This window comes from Staurois parvus, unplaced genomic scaffold (genome assembly GCF_062004578.1).
Source record: "Staurois parvus isolate SC_StPar_1 unplaced genomic scaffold, SC_StPar_1.0 ptg000009l, whole genome shotgun sequence".
NCBI lineage: Eukaryota > Metazoa > Chordata > Amphibia > Anura > Ranidae > Staurois > Staurois parvus.
In genome coordinates, this window is record NW_028317805.1 from 3798148 (window position 1) to 3824628 (window position 26481).

General features: G+C 41.6%; 1 protein-coding gene across 2 annotated transcripts in view; it reads right to left on the bottom strand.

The window, feature by feature from the left end:
* Positions 1 to 3094: 3094 nt before the first annotated feature.
* The window catches only part of DPYSL4 (dihydropyrimidinase like 4), a 64987-nt gene continuing 41600 nt past the window's right edge, over positions 3095 to 26481 (bottom strand). For both annotated transcript variants that reach the window (XM_089669233.1, XM_089669230.1), the window contains exons 12-14: positions 23885 to 24064; positions 12575 to 12746; positions 3095 to 8883 (exon numbers count right to left, since the gene is read on the bottom strand). In XM_089669233.1, the coding sequence (XP_089525359.1) occupies positions 8792 to 8883; positions 12575 to 12746; positions 23885 to 24064 (444 nt within the window). In that variant the 3' untranslated portion in view covers positions 3095 to 8791. The remainder of the gene's footprint in view (positions 8884 to 12574; positions 12747 to 23884; positions 24065 to 26481) is intronic.

Sequence of the window (26481 nt, forward strand, 5' to 3'; positions counted from 1 at the left end):
AGCGTACTTACAGGAACAGGAACGAGACCTTGCGGCAATTTGGAGATGCACAGGCAGCTTTAAATAGGGCGCCCTGCTCTCCCATTGGTGCGGCCGCGATCGCTACTGCGCATGCGCGGCCGCCGCGATCGCCGAGGATTCTGCGCTCGCCGGCTGGGACGGATCGGCGGTCTGCGCATGCGCGCGCCGCCGAGGACCCGGGATCCCTGACACTGGAGTTCAGCCTTAATTTGTTAGTCAAATCCATCTAAATTTGCTAGTCTAACATTACCCTCTCCCGAGATTGATAATACTGCTGTCCAAAGGTGTCCCTGTTGTTCCTCCATCCAGGGTTAAGATACCCTAAGACAGGAAGTATATTACTAGCCGGATCACCAGGTGAAAATAAAGGAAAAAAAGCCTAAAAAGTTAAAACTAGTGCGACCACCACCACCACATTTAAGGATTGGTAAGCTGCAATATATTACATTTTGATTGTTTTTAATACTTCTTTAACATGGCTTAGACATCTTATATGGAACTTTTGTGTTTAAAAATCCTCATACATCTTATATGGGAGCTGAACAAGACAGGAGACTCTAAAGGTGAACCTAAGGTATGTTGACCTGCAAACAATTTAGAGGATCAAAGTTGGGCAAAGGCATTGTGGGCTGACTTCTTATTCACACTACTTCCTGCTGGATTTTCAAGGTGTGCTGCAGTGCACATGCACTGATGGATTTTCTAACAGGTGTTACATAGTTTTTCTGGTTCAAAAAAGACACAACTCCATCCAGTTCAACCAACAGATAAAGATTCCCCCCGCCAAAAAAACCACACAGCACACACAAATAAAAAAACATCATATATACTATCCTATACCCACAGTTGATCCAGAGGAAGGGAAAAAAACGTGTCATCCAATTTGCTCCAGCAGGGGGGAGGAAATTCCTTCCTGATCCTCCAAGAGGCAATCGGATATATCAACTTTATCTTTAAATATTAGTATCCAATTATACTATGTGCATTTAGGAAAGAATCCAGGCCTTTTTTTTAAAACAATCTACTGAGCTGATCAGAACCAACTCTTGAGGGAGTTTATTCCACATTTTCACTGCTCTTACTGTTAAGAAGCCTTTCCATAGAAGAATAAATCTTTTTTCCTCCAGACGTAAAGAGTGCCCCCTTGTCCTCTGTGAAGACCTTAAAATGAGTAACTCTACACCGAGTTCACTATATGGACCACCTATGTATTTATACATGTTGATCATATCCCACCTTAATCTCCAAATGAGAATAAATTCATAATAAATACATTTCTCTAATCTTTCCTCATAGCTGAGCTCCTCCATGCCTCTTATCAGTTTGGTTGCACTTCTCTGTACTTTCTCCAGTTCCCCCGATATCCTTTTCGTGAATTGGTGTCCAAAACCAGTTCCTTCCATGCAAACCTCGGTTTATGTGTTAGTGTCCCCCAGTAACAAGCAGTAAAATATGTGTTATCATCGTAACATACCAGTATGAGTCGGCCTTTGTTTTCCTAGGCTAGCAGCACACCTTAATGCACAAAAAAATCAGACATGACCCCTATTTTAACTGTGGACCAAAACATACAGCATGTGGTACGTTGCAGTTGCATTGTCTGCTTCTGTAACTGTGTGTTGGGATGCCAATCAAAATAAAGGCACCACCCCATTTTTGTACATTACTTTGCATGCTGGTAACAGGCATTAAACCATGAATTAAATTGTTGGTCAATACAATGCAACAGTGTGAAGGGGGCGGAGGGCTATGCAACAATTGCCATCATTGCATGTTAATCTATGATTTTTGTCCTTATTAAAGTGATGCTAAACTCACTTTTTTTTTTACTTTTTACAATAGTCCTAAAATATCAAGTATTCCCTGGCTGCTTTTTTTTTTTTTTTTTTTCAAAAAAGTTTAGGGTTTTGGATTTTCAAAAAAGCTATTGGTTTCAGGATTCTATTTTATCAATGCAACAGTGTGAAGGGGGCAGAGGGCTGTGCAACAATTGCCATCATTGCATGTTAATCTAAGATTTTTGTCCTTATTAAAGTGACGCTAAACTCACTTTTTTTTTTACTTTTTACAATAGTCCTAAAATATCAAATATTCCCCGGCTGGTTTTTTTTGTTTTCTTTTTTTTTTTTCCAAAAATGTCTTGGGTTTTCGATTTTCAAAAAAGCTATTGGTTTCAGGCTTCTATTTTATCAATGCGCACCCCCTGTCCTCCGCTGATGCTCCTAGTGTAAAGGGAACAGCGCCTGTTATTTTCGGTCACAGGCTCTGCGCTCTACAAAATCCTATAGCACTGAATGCATCTGTGCATGGATGTCTAGTCCATCGCAGGGGTGAGCAGGAAAGGGTGGCTACACTCACGTACACAAAGGGGACATGGAGAACAAATGTAGCCACCCTAGGACAGAAAGTCGAAGAAAAGCAAAAAAAGTTTGCATTTGAAAGATAAACTGAAGAGGTGGTTAGAAGGTAAGTTCTACCGATATTTAAACATATTGCATTTATTTTCCAAAATATGTGAGTTTAATATCTCTTTAATTTTAGGAAGTTACATAGCGTAATGTTATCAGGTTAATGCTATAATGCTTACATACATTAGCCAGTTAAAGGCAACAGAAGTCATTGTACTACCAGCCTGGGTTCACACTGATGCGGTCCGGAATTCGCAGCATTTTCTGTGCGAATTTCGCATTGCATTAGAATCGCACCCCGTTCATGCGAGCCGCTGTGGGTGTGTATGTAAAGCGAACAGCATCCTGAAATTGGTCCGCAAAACATGGTGCGATGTGCAGAATTGGATCGCATAGGTGTGAATACCCATGCGATCCAATTCTAGTGCAGACCAAAAAAAGGGTCCTGCACCTTTTTGGTGCAGGTGCGGTGCGATTAGAGCCATACAAAATGCTCTAATCGACTGCACACAAATCGCATTTGAGTTGTACAGGAACGTGGTGCGGTTCCTATGCGAATCACATGCAATGTACTGCACTGCATATATATCAGCCCATATCAACTTGTAATTCCTCTGCTGCAGAGCTGCTATCACCCATACACATATTCCAATCCGAATGCAGACTGCTTTCAACAAACTTTATTCATAACAAATAAGAAAAAAATAAGTATCATATAGAAACATGCATAGCTTGACAATAATATAAACAATATTCATGACAAACGGTACCTAACTGCTAACAGTGCTAGATATCCAGTGGACTGTGCTGAGTTGGAACTAAATGTTTTAGATTGTGAGGTCAAAAGGAAATGCATTGCCCTAGTAAAATTTAAAATGAGACTAAGAAAATAATCAAGAATGTTGTCTATAACTCTGCTGTTCTGTAGGAAAATTACAAATGTATGGCCACAAGTAAAATCTAGACCATAAACTCTATATGACGATGGTCATTTACAATGATCTGTTTGAGATGGAATTGTGGATTTGTTGAAACCAGTGGTAAGCTTCAAAGGGCTTTCTAAAAACCAATGAACAGCATAAAAGCCAGATTTAATACTGGCTATGCGATAGTGACCTGTTGCCCCAGCTGGGGAGGCCCTGCAAGATCTGGCATACATCGCTATTTGCAGCCATCTGCAATATGTTCCCCATCAACAGAGATTCAAGTGTATGTCAGGGAAAAGACATATTCAGTACATCTCAGCCAGACATTTCCCCATGGTTTAAGGTTTCTGTTGGGCTGCCAACACAGTGCCTTCTCTGCACTGAATTCCATCAGCCCTGCCTTGCTGCACTGCAGAATTCAACCTCTCTCCACCCCTCTCCACATGCATTTCTGGATTACTTTCCTAGAAAATATATGCTGCTGACTTGGCTCCCAAAATCTTGCCCACACTGTGTTTAGACAAAGAACTCTTGGGAGTTGTAGTTATATGGGCCTGCCCACATCAATATGAAAAGATGAGTGCCCAGCAGCAAAATTATAATGAGACTGGTGATAACAGTACAGGGGGTAGAGGAGCAAGGCAAAAAGAAAAAAAAACGACGCTATGACACATTCTAGAGAAGCCTTTCTCATCCTTTTTAGGGTGTTAGGCAGTCTTCCAGCTTCTCCCATTAGCTAAGGTTTACTGAGTATTCTTAGACTCCTAGCTGCTTCCATCCATTGCTGGGTAACGAGTGTTGTGTGACTCCTAGCCGTTCCCTTTAGTTTGAGGGGTAACGGATTTGCCTACATGCCGACGAGCTAGATTGGTGCTCAGTGCAGGAAGCACCCTATTTAAATCGTATCAGTCTGTGTCTCTATGTTTGTGATAGCTTTAGTTTCCTGTTTCCCTGTTTGTTTCCCTGCCTGACCACTGCTATTATCTTGGATTCCCTTGTTGCTGACCTTTGCCCTTGTACCCAGATTACTTTTTGGGATTGTCGCCTGAATTTGGCCTTGGATTGCTAACTGGACTATGCTTGTTTGCTACCAGCCCTGATTTCTAAACTATATTTGGACTACGCTTGCTTCCCTGTCTCAGTCCCAGTGTCATATGGCCAGTAACTATAGCTCTAAGACCTTGTGGCAGCAAGTACTGGTAGGCCTGCTTAGCTTAAAGGAATGGGAGTTGTTATAGGAAGGGGAAACACCAGCCAGCTATAGTTCCTGGCCTAGACATCAGGCTGTGAGTTACACAGTGAACCCCTACAAATTATTACAGTACAACCGATGGTACATTGGCATGGAGGTAGGTGAGAAGAATGCTCCCTACATTGGTGGTTAGTGGGAATAATACCACTCCACTTCTTACATACAACTTAAAACATCATAGGTGTCAGTGCCTATCTTTGCTTATTGCTCAACCTATAGCAGCCTCTGGAGGAACCCCTGGGGTTTCACTAATCCCAGGTTGATAATGACTGTTCTAGAGGGGAAATCTCAGGGAAATCTGAGAAAATGTGGGTAATGCTTGGACATGCACTTCAACCAACCACAAATTGTAGAGCCTGGGACTGTAAGGCTGCCAGACACAGAGTTAGAGGCTACATATTACCTCTGGACCCCTTGTTGCCCACCACTTGTTCCAACTCCACAAATATAAACAGCTATGATCTTTTTTATTTTAGAAAAAGATTAAATATCTGTATCTGTTAAACCTGGGAAACAATTAGAAAAACAAACTGAAGACTCTTAGCAAATATTTAACATAGCCATCCATAAAGAAAAGAAAAAAAATATACCCATGATATTAAGTCCTGATTTCCATTTGCAGCTAAAATATTAAAGCACCAGTAGAGTTCTCATAATCCATATCACATCTCATCCTTACAGTTCTAGAATATGTAAATGACTTAGCTTTTTGAATGGTAAGGTTAATACATGTTGATAACCCATCCACACTTACTATACAAGATTGCCAAATGTTCAAACGTTATATATTTCAGGATGTAGATAAACCTCATTGATGAAGGAAAATTGTTTACTGTATTTAGGCTGATTTATTTTCTTTACATTGCACATTCCAGCATGCATAAACAGTTCACGATAGCACCTTCCCTTAAGCCCCATATACACGATCAGTTTTTTTTTTTTTTGTTCAACCCAGTGGATTGAACAAAAAAAAAACTGACAGATGTACTAACACAATTGGTGTTGTTACAACGATCATCCCCGCTGTACTATTGTGTTCTGACAGAGGGACTGTCTCCTCACCAGAACACACTGGTCAGTGTTCTTAGCCATTGGCTGACAGCACTGATCGGAAGCCAATCGGCTGACCTTTTTGGTCATGCACCTTTGACAGACGCCACATGAAATTCCAGCTTCTGTCAGACCGACTGCTGTTCACACAGGCTGAATGTTGGATGATTTCTGTTGAACTGGCTGATTCCACCAGATATTCAGCCCATGTGTATGGGGCTTTTGAATCCTTTACAACTGCTGCTAATCAAGAAGTTACTGAGCTTCCCATATGATTTTATTTCTTTACAGTAGTCGTCGGAGATAACTGGCCACAAGAATTGCCTTAAGATTAGATAATGGACTGCCAACAAAACTAGCGCTGGCAGTTAGGGATGAGCAAAACTGGAAGTCTTTGGGGGTTCTTTACTAAAACTGTAGAGTGTAAAATCTGTTGCAACTCTGCATAGAAATCAATGAGCTTCCAGGTTTTATTGCCAAAGCTTAATTGAACAAGCTGAAGTTAGAAGCTTACTGGGTACCATGCAGAGCTGCACCAGATTCTGAGAGCTCCAGTTTTGGTAAATCTCCCCATTTAAGTAAAATTTTACCAAAAATTTTGACCTTTTGGAAAACTACATTGGAGTCTATCGGAAAGGTTACAGTAAGGTGGTTTTTATTGAGTATTAGCTCCTCTCAACTATCGTGGACATAACCTTGTGTCAAAAACACTAACCCTAACGCAAACCTTAATTGTGACTCTAATGGTAATACTACCGCTAACATTTTATTTATAAACAAGGCCACGTGATTGCAATCTCAACACTGACATGGTGATTACAAGACTTTGTTGCTACACAAAGCCATTTATCATCAGTGCTGTTGTGATCAATATTTTATTACCATACTGGAAGTGCAGTGTCTATTTCGGAAGCTATTCTTGTGTTGTTGAGAATCACACATTAAACCTCCGTTGTGAGAAGCAGTTGTAAAATTAAGATATTTGGATTATATTGGTCATCAGACTATTGCATTTAACCTGCACACTTTTCAAATCGGTAGGGTTTATAACTCTCATCTCTTAGGATTCATTTTCAAGGGGGTCTGCTGATGTCTCATGTATACATTGGGGTTGATTTACTAAAACTGGAGAGTGCAAAATCTGGAGCAGCTCTGCATAGAAACCAATCAGCTTCCATTTTTTTTTTGTCAAAGCATGAAGTGAGAAGCTGATTGGCTTCCATGCACAGCTGCACCAGATTTTGCACTCTCCAGTTTTAGTAAATCAACCCCATAGATGTCCTGATAAGTCAGCCAACTGCCAACTGTTGCATTAAGGTTATAGGTACCCCAAAATCAGCACAATATCATGCAGCGGTGCATCCCCAGTATAAACAATAGCACCAGTCTCAACCTGTACTTTTATCAATAACATTTTCACATTGGGCAATCTTGTACCTGACTATTTTTTTAACAAAACTTGCCAATCCTCATTTCTGGTTACCTAAGTACCTTGCAGACTTAACCAAAGAAAATATTGCTTGCATATAGATATATAATTATTACTGTACAGTTTGTTGTCATTGGGTTATACACATGCACGGTTGACGTGAGATAGCACTTATGCTAGAGTGATATACCGAAATCTGTATGGAACATATTTACCATCTTCCAGAACTGGGCTTTGGTTACAGGATACAACCACCATACGTATTACCTGAAATAAGTGTTCTGCTTGGAATGTGTTCAAACATTTCTTGTGCAACAAACAATCCAATCATTACAACAGGATTGCTGCTTGTTGGCAGCAATTTTGGCTTCCTTAAAGTGAAATGATTCAATATATTTGCTTTAAAGTGCACCCATCAATTACACAATGGAGTCAGCCATATTGTGGACCAAGTCAACGCGAGATTGGAGCTCTTAGTGAGAACCTTTACAATAATATTTCTATTATGTCACAGTTTCCCCATTAAACTCAGAAGAGGAAACCATAATTCCATAATACATAGGAAGGCAGCCATGTGTTAATGTGAACAACCCAAAGGGAGTCTGGTGTAAAGCAAGCACCTAAGTACTTTCTGAAGTATTATTCTTCAATGTACAGGCCACCTACTAGGTTCAGGGTAGTGACTCAATAGATACAACTTCAATGCCTCAGAAGCAGCTCAATAGGTGGTCATTTGATTTGTGTCTTACAGATAACACAGGAATGAAACTAAAGGTAATCTATTTTCAGGCATTGCCTATATGGTGGACCCTATAAGAATATTACCTAGTCTTGGTTGGCAAGTCAAAATTGTATTCCAATAATGGTGAAGGGAACAAGTGAAAAACAGCAAAGGCAGAGATATTGTGCTGAGCTAGAACACAACCATACTGTAACATCAACTCAGTGTTAGTAATTTAGAAGATGCCAGTGAGCCTCAGGAGAGGAAGCCATCTTATAGTGAACAAATACTCATAAGAGGTTGTCTTATCACAAGAACATATGCCTTAGTGATGTCGCAAATACCAATGAAACAATGAAAATTAAAGTATAGGTAGGCATTTTGTTAATTAACTCAACATTTACATGAACCAGGTCTGATTCATGTCTTCATAGTGATGGTCCAGACTGGAACTAAATGTAGCCTTGGCATCTGAATTGTTTAGGTGCATGCTATAAGTTTGCCAAGTCCCATGTCTGTAGATATAATATAATAAAAGATAAATGAGTAGAGTTGATGAGGCCCACAGAGAACTTTGCTTTGTGGACCCAAAAATTCTCTCAGACACACAACCACTACCGGCAATGTCAAAGTTAGTAGCTAACTTGGCCTAAGTCTGCATTGATGTCACAAGGTTCCCAATGAAAGTTTAAGATACATTGTCACAAGGTTTTCTTTGACCAACAACTTGACTGCCTCCATTGTGAGCAGGAAAAGGGGCACTTTAAAGCCAACGTTTGACGATATCACGTAGTCTCAAAACAAAACAGTGCGTACGTCCTTCTATAATGCTAACCTTCTCCCCTATTAGACACCATACACAATTGTGGATAAGGGTCAGTGGGGATCTTTGCTCCAAGGGTAATTGTTCACAAAACCATCATGCAGACTCATGTGATCTCCTCTCCACCTTTAAACGACTGTGAAATCCACTTGTATCCTGTACTATGAAAGTGAAGTAATATTAGAACGACCACCAGGGGGTGCTACAATTTTTTGAGTAGTGCGTCTCGGGATATGGTCATCTGTTTGAGATCCTGCAAAAGAATATGTGAGACATTTATTATTCTGTTATTCCTGCTATTGGATCATACACATTTTGTATATATGTATTTATATGTGTATAATATTTACTGTGTATACATACACCGATCAGCCATAACATTATGACCTCCCACTATAATATTATGATCACCCACCTAACATTGAGTAGGTGCCCCTTTTGCTGCCAAAACAGTCCGGACCCATCAAGGTTTGGACTCCACTAGAACTCTGAAGGTATGCTGTGGTTGTGGTATTTGGCACCAAGCCATCAGTAGCAGATCCTATAAGTCCTGTAAGCTCGGGGTACGGCCTCCATGGATTGGACTTCTTTCTCAGGTAAGCACACGCAACCAGCTATCCACATGATGAAAAAAGAAATTGTGATTCATCAGACCAGGCCACCTTCTTCCATTGCTCCGTGGTCCAGTTCTGATGCTCATGTGCCCATTGTGGCACTTTTGGTGATGGACACGGGTCAGCATAGGCACTCTGACCGGTCTGCAACTAAGCAGCCCCATACACATCAAACTGCAATGTGCACTGTGTGTTCTGACATCTTTCTATTGGAACCAGTATTAACCTTTTTTCGGTAATTTGATGTACAGTAGCTCTTATATTGGGTCAAACTACATGACCAGCCTTCACTTCCCAAGTGCACCGATGACCCTTGGCCACCCATGACCCTGTTGCTGGTTCACCAGTTTTCCTTCCTTGGACCACTTTTGGTAGGTCCTGACCACTGAAGACCAGGAACAACCCAAAAGAGTTGCAGTTCTAGAGTTGCTCAAGCCCAGTCATCTAGCCATTACAATTTTGCCCTTGTCAAAATTGATCAAATCTTTACACTTGCCCATTTTTGTCTTCTTTCAACACATCAATTTTAGGGACAAGGTGTTCCTTTGCTGCCTAATATGTCCCGATGCCACTGTAGGAAGATAATCAATATTATTCACTTTTCCTGTCGGTGGTCATAATGTTATAGCGGATTTATGTATATGAGATGCATACTGTGTGGATAAATAATAGCAGTGGTTTTGGCCAGGGAAAAAACACAATCATGTAACAAAAATGATATATGCATGTTGAAATTCTTCAGATATCTAAGACAACAGTGACTGTTAAAGGTCACAAAGAGATCCTGTTGTCAACTTAACAAATTGCAGGCAAAAGCACAGAAACATTTGGTATTCTTGCACTGTTTTTCTTTTCCATAAACAGTTTTATTCACTTGCGAAGTGCTTTTAAACTTGCTAGTAAATTTGACTTCTGGAAGAGTCACTTCCCTAGCACAGTCTACTCCATCCTTGCATATCATAGACCTCTCCTCTTTTAGGAGTATCTAATTACTGTGCTGGCCCAGCTCCACTATCCTTCCCCTCTCCTTGTAGAGGAGCAACTTATAGAGTGGCAGCTGTATACCAGAGTCTGCTGGGGCTACTGACTTTATATACAAGATAGTGGAGCCCAACAGCAGTTTTAAGCCAGCCATACATGAACTGAAATTTAGACAGTTCAGCAGGGACCAGTCGAATGTTCAGCAGGCCGGTTGTGGAGATGTCGATCTACTGATCAACATCTGTACTACCAGCCTGTTGGATTTGCCCTACTCGGTCAGTGCCAACTACTATAGCTGGCAGTGCTAAACAGTGTATTCTCATGGTGGGGAAGTCTCCCTACTGTCAGAATACGACTCAGCGGGGAAGATTTCCCAACTCACACTGAGTGTGTGATTGGGGGAATCAAGTTATATTTTATCATTCATCCCACTGGCTGACCTATGTATGGGCTGCCTTGGGGCTTTTGCACATGTATGCAACGGAGGCTTTACAAGTATATATCATGCTTAAAATACACTATATTGCTAAAAGTATTGGGGCGCCTGCCTTCACACGCACATGAACTTTAATGGCATCCTAGTCTTCGTCCGTAGGGTTTAATATTTAGTTGGACCCCACTTTGCTGCTACAACAGCTTCAACCCTTCTGGGAAGGCTGTCCACAAGGTTTAGGAGTGTGTCTATGGGAAGGTTTGATCATTCTTCCAGAAGTACATTTGTGAGGTCAGGCACTGATGTCAGACAAGAAGGCCTGGCTCGCAGTCTCCGCTCTAATTCATCCCAAAGGTGTTCTAACGGGTTGAGATCAGGACTCTGTGCAGGCCAGTCAAGTTCCTCCACCCCAAACTTACTCATCCATGTATTTATGGACCTTTCTTTGTGCACTGGTGCGCAGTCATGTTGGAACAGGAAAGGGGCCATCCCTAAACTGTTCCCACAAAGTTGGGAGCATGAAAGTGTCCAAAATGTCTGACGCCTTAAGAGTTCCCTTCACTGGAACTAAGGGGCCAAGCCCAACCCGTGAAAAACAACCTCACACCACCAAACTTTACACTTGGCACAATGTAGTCAGGCAAGTACCGTTCTGCTGGCAACTACCAAACCCAGACACGTCCATCAGATTGACAGACAGAGAAGTGTGATTCATCACTCCAGAGAACACGTCTCCACACGGCTCTATAGTCCGTGGCGGCATGCTTTACACCACTGCATCTGATGCTTTGCATTGCATTGTGATGGAAGGCTTGGATGCAGCTGCTCAGCCATGGAATCCCATTCCATGAAGCTCTCTATGAACTGTTGTTGTGCTAATCTGAAGACCACACAAAGTTTGGAGGTCTTTAGCTATTGACTCTCCAGACAGATGGCGATTTCTGCACACTGTGTGCTTCAGCATGTGCTGGCCCTGCTCTGTAATTGACATTGTACATGGCCTACCACTTTGTGGCTGAGTTGCTGTTGTTCCCAGTTGTTTTCACTTTGTTATAATACCACTAACAGTTGACCGTGGAATATTTAGTAGCAAGGAATATTCATGGATGGACCTATTGCACAGGTGGCAACTTATCACAGTACCACACTTGAATTCACTGAGCTCCTGAGAGCGACTCATTCTTTCACAAATGTTTGTAGAAGCAGTCTGCATGCCTAGGTGCTTGATATTATACACCTTTGGCCATGGAGGTGATTGGAACACCTGAATCCGATGATATGGAGGGCTGGCCCAATACTTTTGGCAATATAGTGTATGTTGAATGCAGATATAATCTTATGCAAAATGAATGGTCTGACAACAGGGTCTCTTTTAAGCAGTGTTACTATTTAATCCTTGCACAGTCAGGTCCATAAATATTGGGACATCGACACAATTCTAACATTTTTGGATCTATACATCACCACAATGGATTTGAAATGAAACGAACAAGATGTGCTTTAACTGCAGACTGTCAGCTTTAATTTGAGGGTATTTATATCCAAATCAGGTGAACAGTGTAGGAATTACAACAGTTTTATCTGCTCACTGTAATTGGGATAATGAGGGAATAACACACACCTGGCCATGGGACAGCTGAGAAGCCAATTGTCCCATTACTTTTGGTCCCTTAACAAGTGGGAGGCACATATGCAAACTGTTGTAATTCCTACACCATTCACCTGATTTGGATGTAAATACCCTCAAATTAAAGCTGACAGTCTGCAGTTAAAGCACATCTTGTTCGTTTCATTTCAAATCCATTGTGGTGGTGTATAGAGCCAAAAATTGTAGAATTGTGTCGATGTCCCAATATTTATGGACCTGACTGTAACAAGTTGACTCTGACCTCCCAATCTTGGGGTAATTAACGTACCTGACAAACTGAACCCAGACTGATGAAGATTTCGAACCGGCATCATCTGCACTTTTCCAACACACGGTGCTACCCGGGAGGTTGGCGTGGGTGCTACAGATTTAGTGGCCATTGTGACATCATGAACAGGTCCATCATATAACCCCCTGGGAACTCCACGGACTTCTGCCAACTATAACAGGAGACACAGGAACAAGATTCAGAAATTCTCAGTTTGAGGGTACGTATCATCTTAAGAGTTATTGTGATGATTAAAGTGTAGTAGCCCATTGTTAATATTAAATATTAATGTTAATATTAAATATGAACTCTTTATGGTTGTTAAAGACTACTATAGCAAAAAAAAAATGTTGAATTCTAATAACTGTATGGGGTTCTTACTTGAAATTATATTATTCATACATATGACTTTTTTTCTCCACATTTACATGGAGACTAAGCTATCCAGCAAGAAGAGTGGTTACAGGGGTCGGGACAAACCATCTAACACTGATGGGAGTGCTAACAAGGGTTGCCTTTTATTCATATGTTTTAAAACTCTATTCCAAAAGTAAAAAAAAAAAAAAAAAAACTTGCTTTAACTGCTTAAAACATGTTATATGGAGTTAAGCTTTAATTTGTTAGTCTTTTTCAAAGTCAATTTAAAGAAGGTATGGATATTTTATACATAGTTGTATGGTCCAGTGGAGATGACTGGAGTAGTACTGTCTACTTCTAGATTGTAAGCTCCAAGGAGCAGGGCCCTTCTATCCTTCTTGTATTGAACTGTATTGTCTCCCGTTATATTGTAAAGCGCAGAGCAAACTATTGGCGCTATATAAATCCTGTATAATAATAATAATAATTTCCAGCTGCCAGGTGTGGTATATACATAGTTACATTGGTCTAAGTTAGACCAATGTAATTATGTATACCAGTGTTTCTCAGCCAGGGTTCCATGGAGCCCAAAGGTTCCTCCAGAGGTTGCTAAGGTGTTCCTTGAGCAATGAGCAATTTCTGCCTCTTAGATAAGTTCCCACCGATACCATTGATCTTTTTAGCTATCTGTAAGGAGGGAATTCTTCCCAATGACCACAAATGTAAGGAACATTCTTCCCACTGACCATCATGCTGATATATCATGAGTTGTAGATATTGTCATTTTTAGCAGGGGTTCCCTGAGACCAGAAAGTTAATTCAAGGATTCCTCTATGTTGAAAAGGTTGGGAAAGACTGATGTATACAATATCCATCCCTGGAATTCGTCTTTAAAGTTACATGGTCATCTAAGATTACCTTGTCCACAGGGGAACAAATCAGGTGTATGACAGGAGAGACAGGACAGATTGCATCAAATCCGTACAATCAACTTGGCCAAGAATCCTCAGTAGATTAAAAAAACACTGCTCAGGTTTTGGAAAAGAAACTTCTAAAGAATGTCAAATTTGTAGGTTGTGCGCCTATCTGTTGAAAAAACCTTTGGGTATGGGTGGCTCCCTGTCTTGCCTAGATGGCAGGACAAGCCAGATGTTGGGAGTGTGACCCCAGCCAGGAATGAGTGCTCTACTTCATTCAAAACCCGTTTGTGTGCAGTCCATTCTCTATCCCCCTGTTGCACAACGCTGAGCAAGCCAGAACGCTAGTTCCTGTGAAACTGGAGGCACACACCTGACATTGTGCGCATCCTGCCATCTAACCAGGACGGGTTTGCCTAACTAGAAGGTTTTCAGACAGGATTGAATAAGATTATGCATAGCCTACAGGTATAACATTGAAAGAAGCTTCTTTTCCCAAACCTGAGCAATGTTTTTTTTAATGTACTGGGCATGCTGGATTGCATTGACAATTTTATTGCAAAGGTGAACTTACTCTTTAAAGTATATCTAAAGCCCAGATATTTTTTTCATATTGGACAGAGCAAGGGAAGGTTAAAACTGCTGTCTGCTTTTCTTTTTTGTAATCTGTATCTTAATAGAGAAATTGCCCTCTAGGGTTGTTCTCTTTTTTCCGAACATGAGTGGTCTTGGTCACTTGATTTTTTTATGAATGGATAAAATACTGATTAAATGAATATCGTTCACTCCCTTATTTTACGAGATACATTTTCGTGCCTGTCCCTTCAGATAATTTTTGTTATGATCAGCTCTCGAAAGCTGTGTACTAACAAAAAGATTATTGAACAATCTCTCCAAATTCTTTTTTTTAGTCTGATTTTCTCATAAAGTGTACCAGGCATAATGGGGACATAGACCAAAAAAAATGACAGTGCTTCTGACCCCTCGCCACTTTATCCAAAATTAGAAAAAAGTGTTTCCATTAGTTATACGTTAATGTACAGGGAAAGCTGATTTCTGAATGGTTGGTGCCAATTTCTCTTTGCACTATATAAAATGTGCTAAATTAAATCTAAAACAGCATCTGAAATGTCTAACTTCTGGAAAATGAAGACAATTCAACATGATTAATAATTTGTGCAGAAGGCTGTTGGCATGCAGGACACAATTATAGAATCCCAGTCCCCATAGGAACGTGTTAGAATATGTAATGATTACAGCACAAATGAACTGACCTAATTTTCTCTTGCCTGGGATCTCGATATAACATAATATTGTCACCAACATTAGCTGCGATGCTTAGAGAGCACTTATCCCTTGCATGCTGTAATGTAACCCCCAGAGGAGCTGCCGGAGCCTTTGTAACCATCAAAGCCAATTCTTCAGAGGGAATTGCCACGTCCTATTTTACCGAGTCTTATCTCAAGTGCCTACAAGGCCATTATATCATACTCTACATTATAATAGATAAGGAGCTTTTACAGGAGAAAGTGAATACAAGCTAATTTCCTTTTGTTTTCTATATTTACATCAGGTGTATGTATCAAGGGATCACAAAGAAGAAACGTTCCTAGTGCCCACAGCATTGTTTGGAAAGGACTTCCTTCAAAGGCATGGGTAAATATAGGGGAAGGTCACTTGGTAGGCCTCACAGAGAATTAAAAGTTTTTCTCCACATTGCTTTTTACACTGTTTTTTTTTTTTTAATTAAAGGGGACCTGTCAAGACTCATATCACCTATGTGAGAAGACTCTATGAGGATAGGGCTGCAATAAAGAGTGATGTCTCTAGAAGCAAAGCTGATTGGTCAGGGAAGCCTTCCCCTAACTTTACCCCTGTGGAACCGCTGAAATAATTTTCACGACTTGGGAAACCCCTGCTAAAACCAATTAATTCAGGGTCAGTTGGAAACATGCCCCTTACATTGCTGCTCTGTAGGAATAATGCCCATGCACCATGCAGTTTGGTGCATCACACTAAAAAAACAGTTAGAGACTCCATTTGCGCATTTCTGGCACATACCGCAGCTCGTTGAAATTAATAGGCTGCCCTACATGCGACACGCTGAAAAGCACAAACAATCCACAGAAGAACGCTTGAGCTAGGTCATATCTGTATGTGTGAACCAAGCCTTAGGCTGCAAACACACTAGATTTTTTTTGCGTGCAATTAAGAAAAACATATGCGCTCCCAGCACACGTGTCCGGTACTCATGGAAAGGTCCTGATCTCCTCTTTCGATCACGACCTTTCCCGATCATGTGACCCATGTGACAGCGAATCACAGCAGTCGCATGACCCTAAAACCCCACCCCGCCTCCTGGCTTCTGAAACCCTTAAAGGGCTGGAAGGCGCCGGTGCCAAGGGGTTAAGCTCAAAAAATGCTGGAAACAATGCTGGATAAAAAAAAACAGGTAAGAGCATTTTAGTAGCGTTTTAGTAGCATTTAGAAGCATCAGCATTTTATTAGCGTTTTTACAGTACATGTAGAAAAAAAAAGCTAGAAAAAAGCTGTTACCAGCGTTTTAGTAGGAGTGTTTCACATTTTTTTTGCTGGAAAAATGCTCCAAAAATACTCTACAAAAACAATTTTTTTCTGCTCCTAGATGCTGTATCTCAAAAACACTAATAGCCTAAAGTAGTGTGCACGGACACATCAGATAACATTATTTAGCTTCAAGGAGCAGAAATAAAATGCTAATAACAGCTTTTAGGAGCTTAAATAAACACTAGTGTGCATGGAGCCTAACTGGTATGTAAATAGACCAAAAGAGATCAAATAAGTGTGGTCCTATGTGTATGCAGGCATTTGAGATAGGGACCCTAAATCGTAAGCTCCCTGATGGCAGGGACTGATATGAATGTACAATAAGTAAAGCGCTATGTAAATTGATGGCACTGTATACATACCTGTAATAAATATTAAATAAGTTCATTGTTGGGTTTGCATACACTTTAAATGTAACCGATTACTCACAGTTTGTGTTCTTTACACTGTTTTGCACTGCACTATGATAGAACTTTAGGCACCATAATCTACATTTTGTACAGCAATGCGTAAAGTGATGTGATTCATGCAAACCAATCAGAAATTATCTTTCATTACCACGGCTAAATGCCTGCAAAGTGATAGGTTGCAGGGGGATAATGACATTATTACTTTCTGCATTGAGCTCTACAAATCAAAGAGGCAGAATTGTATTATCACTAGCCTTCTGAACGACATATCAGACTGGATGTCACTCCACTTCCTCAAACTAAACCTTGCTAAAACCAAGCTCCTAGTTTTCCCCCCAGCCCGCGCCCCCCTGACCTCTCCATCACGATCAACAACGCCACCATCAGCCCCCCCTGCAAGCCAAAGTACTAGGTGTCATTCTGGACTCCAATCTGTCTTTCCAGCCCCAGATCCAATCGCTGACAAATTCATGCAGACTCCACCTCTGCAATATCGCCAAAATACGCACGGTCCTAACTAAACCACAAAGCAACTCATCCGCTCCCTTATCATATCATGACTTGACTACTGCAACTCCCTCCTCGCCTGCCTACCCCAACACAGGCTATCCCCGCTTCAGTCTATCCTGAATTCTGCGGCCAGACTCATCCACCTCACCAACAGCTCCATATCCGCCACCCCCCTCTGCCAATCCCTCCACTGGCTTCTGATTGCCCAACGCATAAAATTCAAAATATTAACATTGACGTACAAAGCTGTTCATAACACTGCCGCAAACTACATCACTGACCTGATATCCATCTACCACCCAAAACACACTCTCCGCTCCTCACAAGACCTCCTACTCTCCAGTTCCCTGGTCTCCTCCTTCCATGCCCATCTCCAGGACTTCTCTAGGGCTTCCCCCATCCTCTGGAACTCGCTACCCCAATCCATCAGACTGTCACCTACCCTCCTCGCCTTTAGGCACACCCTGAAAACCCATCTCTTCAGGGAAGCCTACCCAGCCCTCACCTAATTGCTGATTATTATTATTATTATTATACAGGATTTATATAGCGTCAACAGTTTGCACAGTGCTTTACAATATAAGGGAGACAGTACAATTACAATACATTTCAGTACAGAAGGAATAGCTGATCTCCTCCGCTCTTCCCACCACTCCATCCCCCACAGCTATTTCCTCCTGTACCACTCTCCCCTCCCTCCTAGATTGTAAGCTCCAAGGAGCAGGGCCCTCGAACCCCTCGTGTATCGCATTATATTGTTACTGTACTGTCTCCCACTATAATGTACAGCGCTGAGCAAACTATTGGCGCCATATAAATACTGTATAATAATAATATTATAGGGTGACAGGTGTGGAGGACACCCAGATGCCCCCATACATTTGCTTCTCAGTCTTGCCCTTACGTGAGGATAACTGGGGCTGGATTTTATAGGAAAAATAAGACTTAAACATTTCCAGCTCCTAGGATAACATTAATTCACTGTGATTTCTCTAGACAAGCAGAGCTGCAGGGCTGTAGTAGCCATCACATTGAATCCGTCAGGCGGGGAACACTTTCAAGTGGGTGCGAGACTCTTGGTAGAGCTGTGTGACCTTATTTATGCAGACTGATTAAACTGTTCAGTAATCTAGTAATGTGCTACAAAGATAGTAAAAATAATTAACGCTGCTACAAGTACATACAGTATATCATACAGAACAAAAAGGTACAACCCCTCAGATAATTAAGTGACACTTAACCTTTAAAAACTTTCTTAAAGAGGCCTTTCAAATTTGAAATGTGTTATTAACCGATTCCTGCCACCCTGTAGCAGAAACACTGCTAAAGGGCAGCAGGGCTGCACAAAATCACATATATCTACGTGATTCTGCATTCCTGGATAGGGAAGCCTCAGCTGTCGATCTGGTGATTCCCCGCCAGCACCCGGCGATCAGCAAGTATCACTGACGGGGGAGAGGTCTGTATGTAAACAATACAGATCTCTCCCCTGTGAGCTCCTGTACATTGCTTTGTTTTGCTCCACGCGTGCCCCCTACCCATGCCGCCACTGGCAGCCTCAGCTGTCGATCACCGTGTCTACCCAGCGATCGGCAAGTATCACTGACAGGGGAGAGGTCTGTATGTAAACAATACAGATCTCCCCCCTGTAAGCTCCTGCACATTGCTCTGCATTGCTCTGCATAGCAATTGTCAGTTAAAGTGACGCAAAAAATGGCCTGGTCAGGAAGGGGGGGAAATCCTCTGGAGGGCAAGTGGTTAATCAATAACATTTAAATAGACAATTTCTACTATACTTAATTAGTCTAGAATATTTAGTTTGAAATCTACCTTTTTTGCACAGAACAGTGTTTCCCACTTTTTTTTTACTCATGGCATCCCTTTGAAAGTATGCCAAGCTCTCAGTACCCCCATTCACATTAGAGTTCTCAGCCACCCCCTTCACTTCAGAATCATCAGCCCCTCGCCTCCTTTCACATCAGAGTACATAGTCCCCTCCCTTCACCCCATCAGTTCCCCTACCCCCTTTCACATCAGAGTCATAATTTCCCACCACCCACATCCTCCCTTCACATCAGTTCCCCTGCCCCCTTTTACAAAGTCTTCAGTCCCCTACCCTCCCACATCAGAGCCCCCAGTTTTTCTGCCCATTTTCACATCAGAGTGTTCAGCAACCCCTTCACATCAGAGCCCTTAGTTCCCCAGCTCCCATACACTGTATATCTAAGTCCTAAGCCCCTAGTCCTTCTCCCCCTACATCATCAGAGTCCTTCCCCCCCTCCCTTTACATCAGAGAGCCCCATCAGAGTCCTCAGTTCCCCCCTCCTCCACATCTGAGTCCTCATTCCTTCCCTCGCCCCTTCACATTAGAGTCCTCAGTTCCCCTGCTCCCTTTCACACCAGTGCTCCAGTTTATTCCAAATGTGTTTAGTAGAGTTGAGGTCAGGGTGCTCTGCAGGTCACTAAAGTAGCTCTACACAGAACACTAAAATTCCTCTACACAGAACAATAAAGTTCCTCCACACAGGACACTAGAGTTCCTGTACACAGCACACTAAAGTTCCTCTACAGAGTACACTAAAGTTCCTTTACACAGGACACTAAAGTTCCTCTATGCAGGACACTAACAATCCTCTAAACAGTACAACAAAGTTCCTCTACACAGAACACTAACATTCCTCTACACAGTACACTAAAGTTCCTCTACACAGGACACTAACATTCCTCTATACAGGACACTAAAGTTCCTCTACAAAGAACACTAACATTCCTCTACACAGGACACTAAAGTTCCTCTACAAAGTACACTAAAGTTCCTCTACACAGGACACTAAAGTTCCTCTACAAAGTACACTAAAGTTCCTCTACACAGGACACTAAAGTTCCTCTACAAAGTACACTAAAGTTCCTCTACACAGTACACTAAAGTTCCTCTACACAGGACACTAACATTCCTCTACACAGGACACTAAAGTTCCTCTACACAGTACACTAAAGTTCCTCTACACAGGACACTAAAGTTCCTCTACACAAGACACTAAAGGTCCTGTACACAGCACACTAAAGTTCCTCTACACAGCACATTAAAGTTCCTCTACACAGGACACTAAAGTTCCTCTACACAGGACACTAAAGTTCCTCTACACAGGACACTAAAGTTCCTCTACACAGTACACTAAAGTTCCTCTACACAGTACACTAAAGTTCCTCTACACAGCACATTAAAGTTCCTCTACACAGTACACTAAATTTCCTCTACACAGGACACTAAAGTTCCTCTACACAGTACTAAAGTTCCTCTACACAGGACACTAAAGTTCCTCTACACAGTACACTAAAGTTCCTCTACACAGGACACTAAAGTTCCTCTACACAGTACACTAAAGTTCCTCTACACAGGACACTAAAGTTCCTCTACACAAGACACTAAAGGTCCTGTACACAGCACATTAAAGTTCCTCTACACAGCACATTAAAGTTCCTCTACACAGGACACTAAAGTTCCTCTACACAGGACACTAAAGTTCCTCTACACAGTACTAAAGTTCCTCTACACAGTACACTAAAGTTCCTCTACACAGTACACTAAATTTCCTCTACACAGTACTAAAGTTCCTCTACACAGTACACTAAAGTTCCTCTACACGGTACACTAAATTTCCTCTACACCGTACTAAAGTTCCTCTACACAGCACATTAAAGTTCCTCTACACAGTACACTAAAGTTCCTCTACACAGGACACTAAATTTCCTCTACACAGGACACTAAATTTCCTCTACACAAGACACTAAAGTTCCTCTACACAGTACTAAAGTTCCTCTACACAGGACACTAAAGTTCCTCTACACAGTACACTAAATTTCCTCTACACAGTACTAAAGTTCCACTACACAGGACACTAAAGTTCCTCTACACAGTACACTAAAGTTCCTCTACACAGGACACTAAAGTTCCACTACACAGTACACTAAAGTTCCTCTACACAGGACACTAAAGTTCCTCTACACAGCACACTAAAGTTCCTCTACACAGGACACTAAATTTCCTCTACACAGTACACTAAATTTTCTCTACACCGTACTAAAGTTCCTCTACACAGCACATTAAAGTTCCTCTACACAGGACACTAAAGTTCCTCTACACAGGACACTAAAGTTCCTCTACACAGGACACTAAAGTTCCTCTACACAGGACACTAAAGTTCCTCTACACAGTACTAAAGTTCCTCTACACAGGACACTAAAGTTCCTCTACACAGTACACTAAAGTTCCTCTACACAGCACATTAAAGTTCCTCTACACAGTACACTAAATTTCCTCTACACAGGACACTAAAGTTCCTCTACACAGGACACTAACGTTCCTCTACACAGGACACTAAAGTTCCTCTACACAGGACACTAAAGTTCCTCTACACAGTACTAAAGTTCCTCTACACAGGACACTAAAGTTCCTCTACACAGTACACTAAAGTTCCTCTACACAGCACATTAAAGTTCCTCTACACAGTACACTAAATTTCCTCTACACAGGACACTAACGTTCCTCTACACAGGACACTAAAGTTCCTCTACACAGTACACTAAAGTTCCTCTACACAGGACACTAAAGTTCCTCTACACAGCACACTAAAGTTCCTCTACACAGCACATTAAAGTTCCTCTACACAGGACACTAAAGTTCCTCTACACAGGACACTAAAGTTCCTCTATGATAAACTCATTAAACCATGTATTTATAGAGTTACCCTTGTTCTCACCCCAAAACAGTTCCTACAAAGTTAGAAGCACATACTGTAAATGTCTAAAATGTCTTTGTATTCCGCAGCATTAACAGCAACCTTCACTAGAAATGCCTAAGCTTAATAATTTGGAGGGGAGCCCTCTAGTAGTGTCCATAGAGTGTTTAGAAATGCTATCACCAGGGGCATAAGTACAGGGGAGGCAGGGGTTGCAACTGTGACTTGGCCTCATCCTTCAAGGGGCCTGTGCGGCTCCCCTGTATACCTAGATAAGAGGGGTGGTGGGGGCGGCATATAGAGGAACCAATCCCCTCCTTGTTCCTACTGCAGCCGCTGAATGCCCACTTCTTCTCCTCTTCTTCCTGTAGACATTCAGCGGCTTCAGAAGGAACATGAAGGGGATCTGTTCCTCGATATGCCGCCCCCAGCCACCCCTCCTATCCAGCTTCTTTCTGCTGCCCTGGGCCCATGTGCTCTCTTTGTATTTCCTTTAGCCAGTACAGGGAAAGCATAACATATCAGGCAGGGTAGGAATGGAGAGAATATGTAGCTACAGTTTTGTAACAGGGAGTAAGTGATTTTTTTCTTATAGTGATATCCTAAAAAAGGACGCCATTGCCCTGACTCTTAGCCAAAGGGCTCCCTAATTCTATAGAAGGAGCCTGCAGAGCAGCCATTTCTGTGCAATAAAGTTTATTAGAAAATGTTACCTTCCATGAAACTGAAGAAAAAGAGCAAAGCAACAAACTATTTTGAAGGGCCTGTCCACCCAAAAGTTATAGGTACATCCTTTGGACTGAGTCACTCATTAGCATCTTATATTTATATAGGGACTTCATTCGTGATATTTATCCAGCAAAGATTCCAGTTCTGTTTCTACCCATCGTGGAAATCTGCCTTCTTACTAATTGGGTGTTTGTAATTTTTTGTAATTCTTTTGTAATTAACAGGGACAGTTGGGCCTATTCAAAACACTGAATACTCTCCACCACAGTCCCTAACAGACAGTCCATTGATTCAACTCTCCAGCAACTACCAAAAGCTGATATTTATGAGAACTGAGAGGTTTGACTTTTGGAAGTGGTTATATTATATGGAAAATATACTGTATATTGTCATGTAAATTGCCATAACATTACTGCCTGGCCTTCTGGAATCGCTATAATATGGATTAAACTATGGAGCCCCAGCTTTCCTCAATCTTTTTATCTCCAAGGTACCCCTAAAATAAATTGCGGGTTTCTGGGAACCTTTACTATAACTAATCATTGGGGCAATGGGGAAAATATCCTTGACGTTGGTGGTCAGTAGGAAGAATCCAACCCTTAAGGACAGCAAAAACGTTTGTTGGTATCATGCTGCTGGTATTGGCCCTAGAATTATGCAGGCAAAGGTTAATCAGCCACAGCTCAAGAAACATCAAGAAACCCTAGATAAGAATAACTGGTATATTTGTCAATATATATGACATTGTTGGTTTTCCTGAATTGAATAGAATGAAAATAATTGATTTCCCTTGTAGAGAGTCATTGAATCTCTTCTGTGCCTCTAACCCTATTCTCTCTCCAGTGACTGGATACAGTGAAATGACTTCACACTACCTCCTGCCAACTACATACACTGCCAACACTGGAGCAGTTCTCCACCCCAATCGATATACACTGACAGTATAAAAGGTTTAGCCTTCTTTGCCCAATGATCTGCTCTAAAGAAAAGCAAGGGGAAGGAGGAGAACAAAATTAGGTTAAGGGCAATGCTAAGACAGGAATGTAATTAAACAGTACTCACTCTATTCCTGGCTTTAATCCGCTTGTACACAAAATCAGGGAATGTCTTCCTTGGAACGAAACGGCCTGACCCTTGGCTGACGTGAAGAGTTTCACCTTCTAGAACAATCCGTCCTTGGCTAATAACAACCTCTGGTGCACCATGACATTCCATCCCTTCAAATATATTCATCTCCACAACCTGGCAGAGGTAGAAAAACCATGAAAAACAACAGTGAATGAGTGCAAGTATTTCTTTTATATCACACAATTAGGATTCAAGGATAAGTATAACCAAAACTGATATTTTAGTTTTTGGCAGGTGCTTCAGAGATAACCCCTTTTTCCCCCTAGAGAATAGGTGCAGGTACACCCACCTTCCATGCTCGGCCCCTACCCACCTCCTAGCACCATTCCTTGGTTCCACCCCCTACGCACCTCCCAATGCCACCCCTTTTAGAGAATACAGAACCAAGTATCTTTTGTTAAGCTAAGTAATTTGTATGGAATTTGATAATGATAACAAAAAAAGAAATCAAATAGATCCCATGCAGCCAGTAACATATAGACCCCCCTTAGTAACAACAGTATCACCTCCTAGCACCATTCCTTGGTTCCACCCCCTACGCACCTCCCCTTAGTAACAAAAGATCCTCCTGCAACAATAGATCCTCGCACAAAAATATACCCCACAAAAAACAATAGATTGACCTAAGCAACACTAGATTCACCTCAGCAAAAATAGATCTTTTAACCGCCAGTAACAACAGACCCCTTCCTTAACAGTAGATCCCACCCAGCAATAACTGATCCCCTAATAACAATAGATATCCCACCAACAACAATAGACCTCCCTAGCAGCAACAGATGCCACCAGCAGTCAGCATCAATAGACCCTCCAGCCATTAAATACATCCAGTATTGCTGGAGGTATGGGAACTGGATTCCTCCAGAAAAAAAAGCCCTGGTAAGATCTCTGTGGTTGAGTTCCTGGAATTGAGCACCTGCTGTGGCCATTGTAAGGGGCTCACACTCCTTTTCATACAGAGAATATCACAGAACGAGCTGGAGCAGGTTGGTGTAAAGACATACATTTCCCAGAAAAAGACAGAAATATGGCAGGATAGATCTTCCTAGAATTTTCTAGACATAGAAGATGTCTAGGGATGCTACATCCATTATATGGAGTCCCACTCTCCATGTTGGATTTACTTATTCTATGCTATAGAGAATGTAATGGGAGTAGGAGGAAAACATTAATATTGATGGAAAGTTGTGGTATACAGCACATTTACAATTCCAGATCCTATTTTCGCCCACTCTAAGATTTCATTTTTGGCTGGACTGACCCTTAAGTCACTCTAGGTGTTCCTTTTTCTAAGATGAAATGCCCCCAAAATACCTTTGCCATTGCTCTGCGACACCACTGGTTTACCTGACTACTGCTCAGCAGAGAGCAATGAGTCACTGCCTGGGATTGTGTTTGCCTACAATTTTCTGTTTTAAATTTTATTCTGCTTAAAATGTAAAAAAGAAATCTTTATATTATACACAACTGGCAGCTGATCTAGAGAACACCATAATCCATTGGAGTTAAGACTGCTATTAGTTGGATAACAGTTATTACACACAGTAAAAGGGTTTCTTTAAAACGGGTATTAGGTTTATAATATCCCATTCATATGTTCTCAATTATTGGTATAGCAAGTAGTTATGACTACCAACATGACTTTTAACTTGCCAACATGTGTGAGCACAGAATATATTAAAATGTACTTTTTATTAGTTACAATACTGGTATCAAATAATAAATCTGTACAGATTAGACAATACTTCATCATTTAGGTCAATAGACCAAATGATAAACATCTGAATACTTTTCTGTAATGGTGCTCCCTGGTAGGTGACGCAGGGTCATCTGAGGTGCAGAACCTAAGCAGCAGTTGGTCTGCACCAGAGTTGCGGATGGTGGAAATCATCGGGGAACCCTACTGGTCCTGGTTTACTTTGATGTGAACTGACACCAGGTCAGAGCCCACAGGATTGCCCCACCAGGGGCTTTGCTAAAACTGAGAGGCTACAGTACAAAGTTATGTCCAGGCAGGGGTTGAGGCAGGCAGCAGGCATGAGAGTAATCTGGTCCAGGAAGAGGTCTAGGCAAGCAGCAACCAAAAACATAGTCATGTCTGGCCAGAGATTTAGGCAGGCAGCAAGCAAGAGCGTAATCAGGCCAATCCAGGTTGGCAACTAACAGGAAACTGGCAGGCACGTTTTATAGCTAGTGATAAGACACAGCACCAGTCACTGCAAAGACTGATGCCTAAATACCCTTCCTGGTTAAAGAACAATCCCAGAGTCTTTACTGGGAACTCTTGAAGTCCAGGAGGTAGCAGAGATCCTAGGAATTCTGGAAATCCCGGAAGACCCAGCATGGAGTACTATAATATGATCACTGTATGAGATCCTTTTTCCCACCACTATATTTATTCGACACAAAAACATTTGTTTAGATACATAAAGTCTATTAATGTAGTTTCCAGTGGTGGGAGGCCTGCGGTGGCCCCATTGTTCCATGGGTTGTCACAAGGTGATTCAGGCATGCCATCATTGGTCTCCATA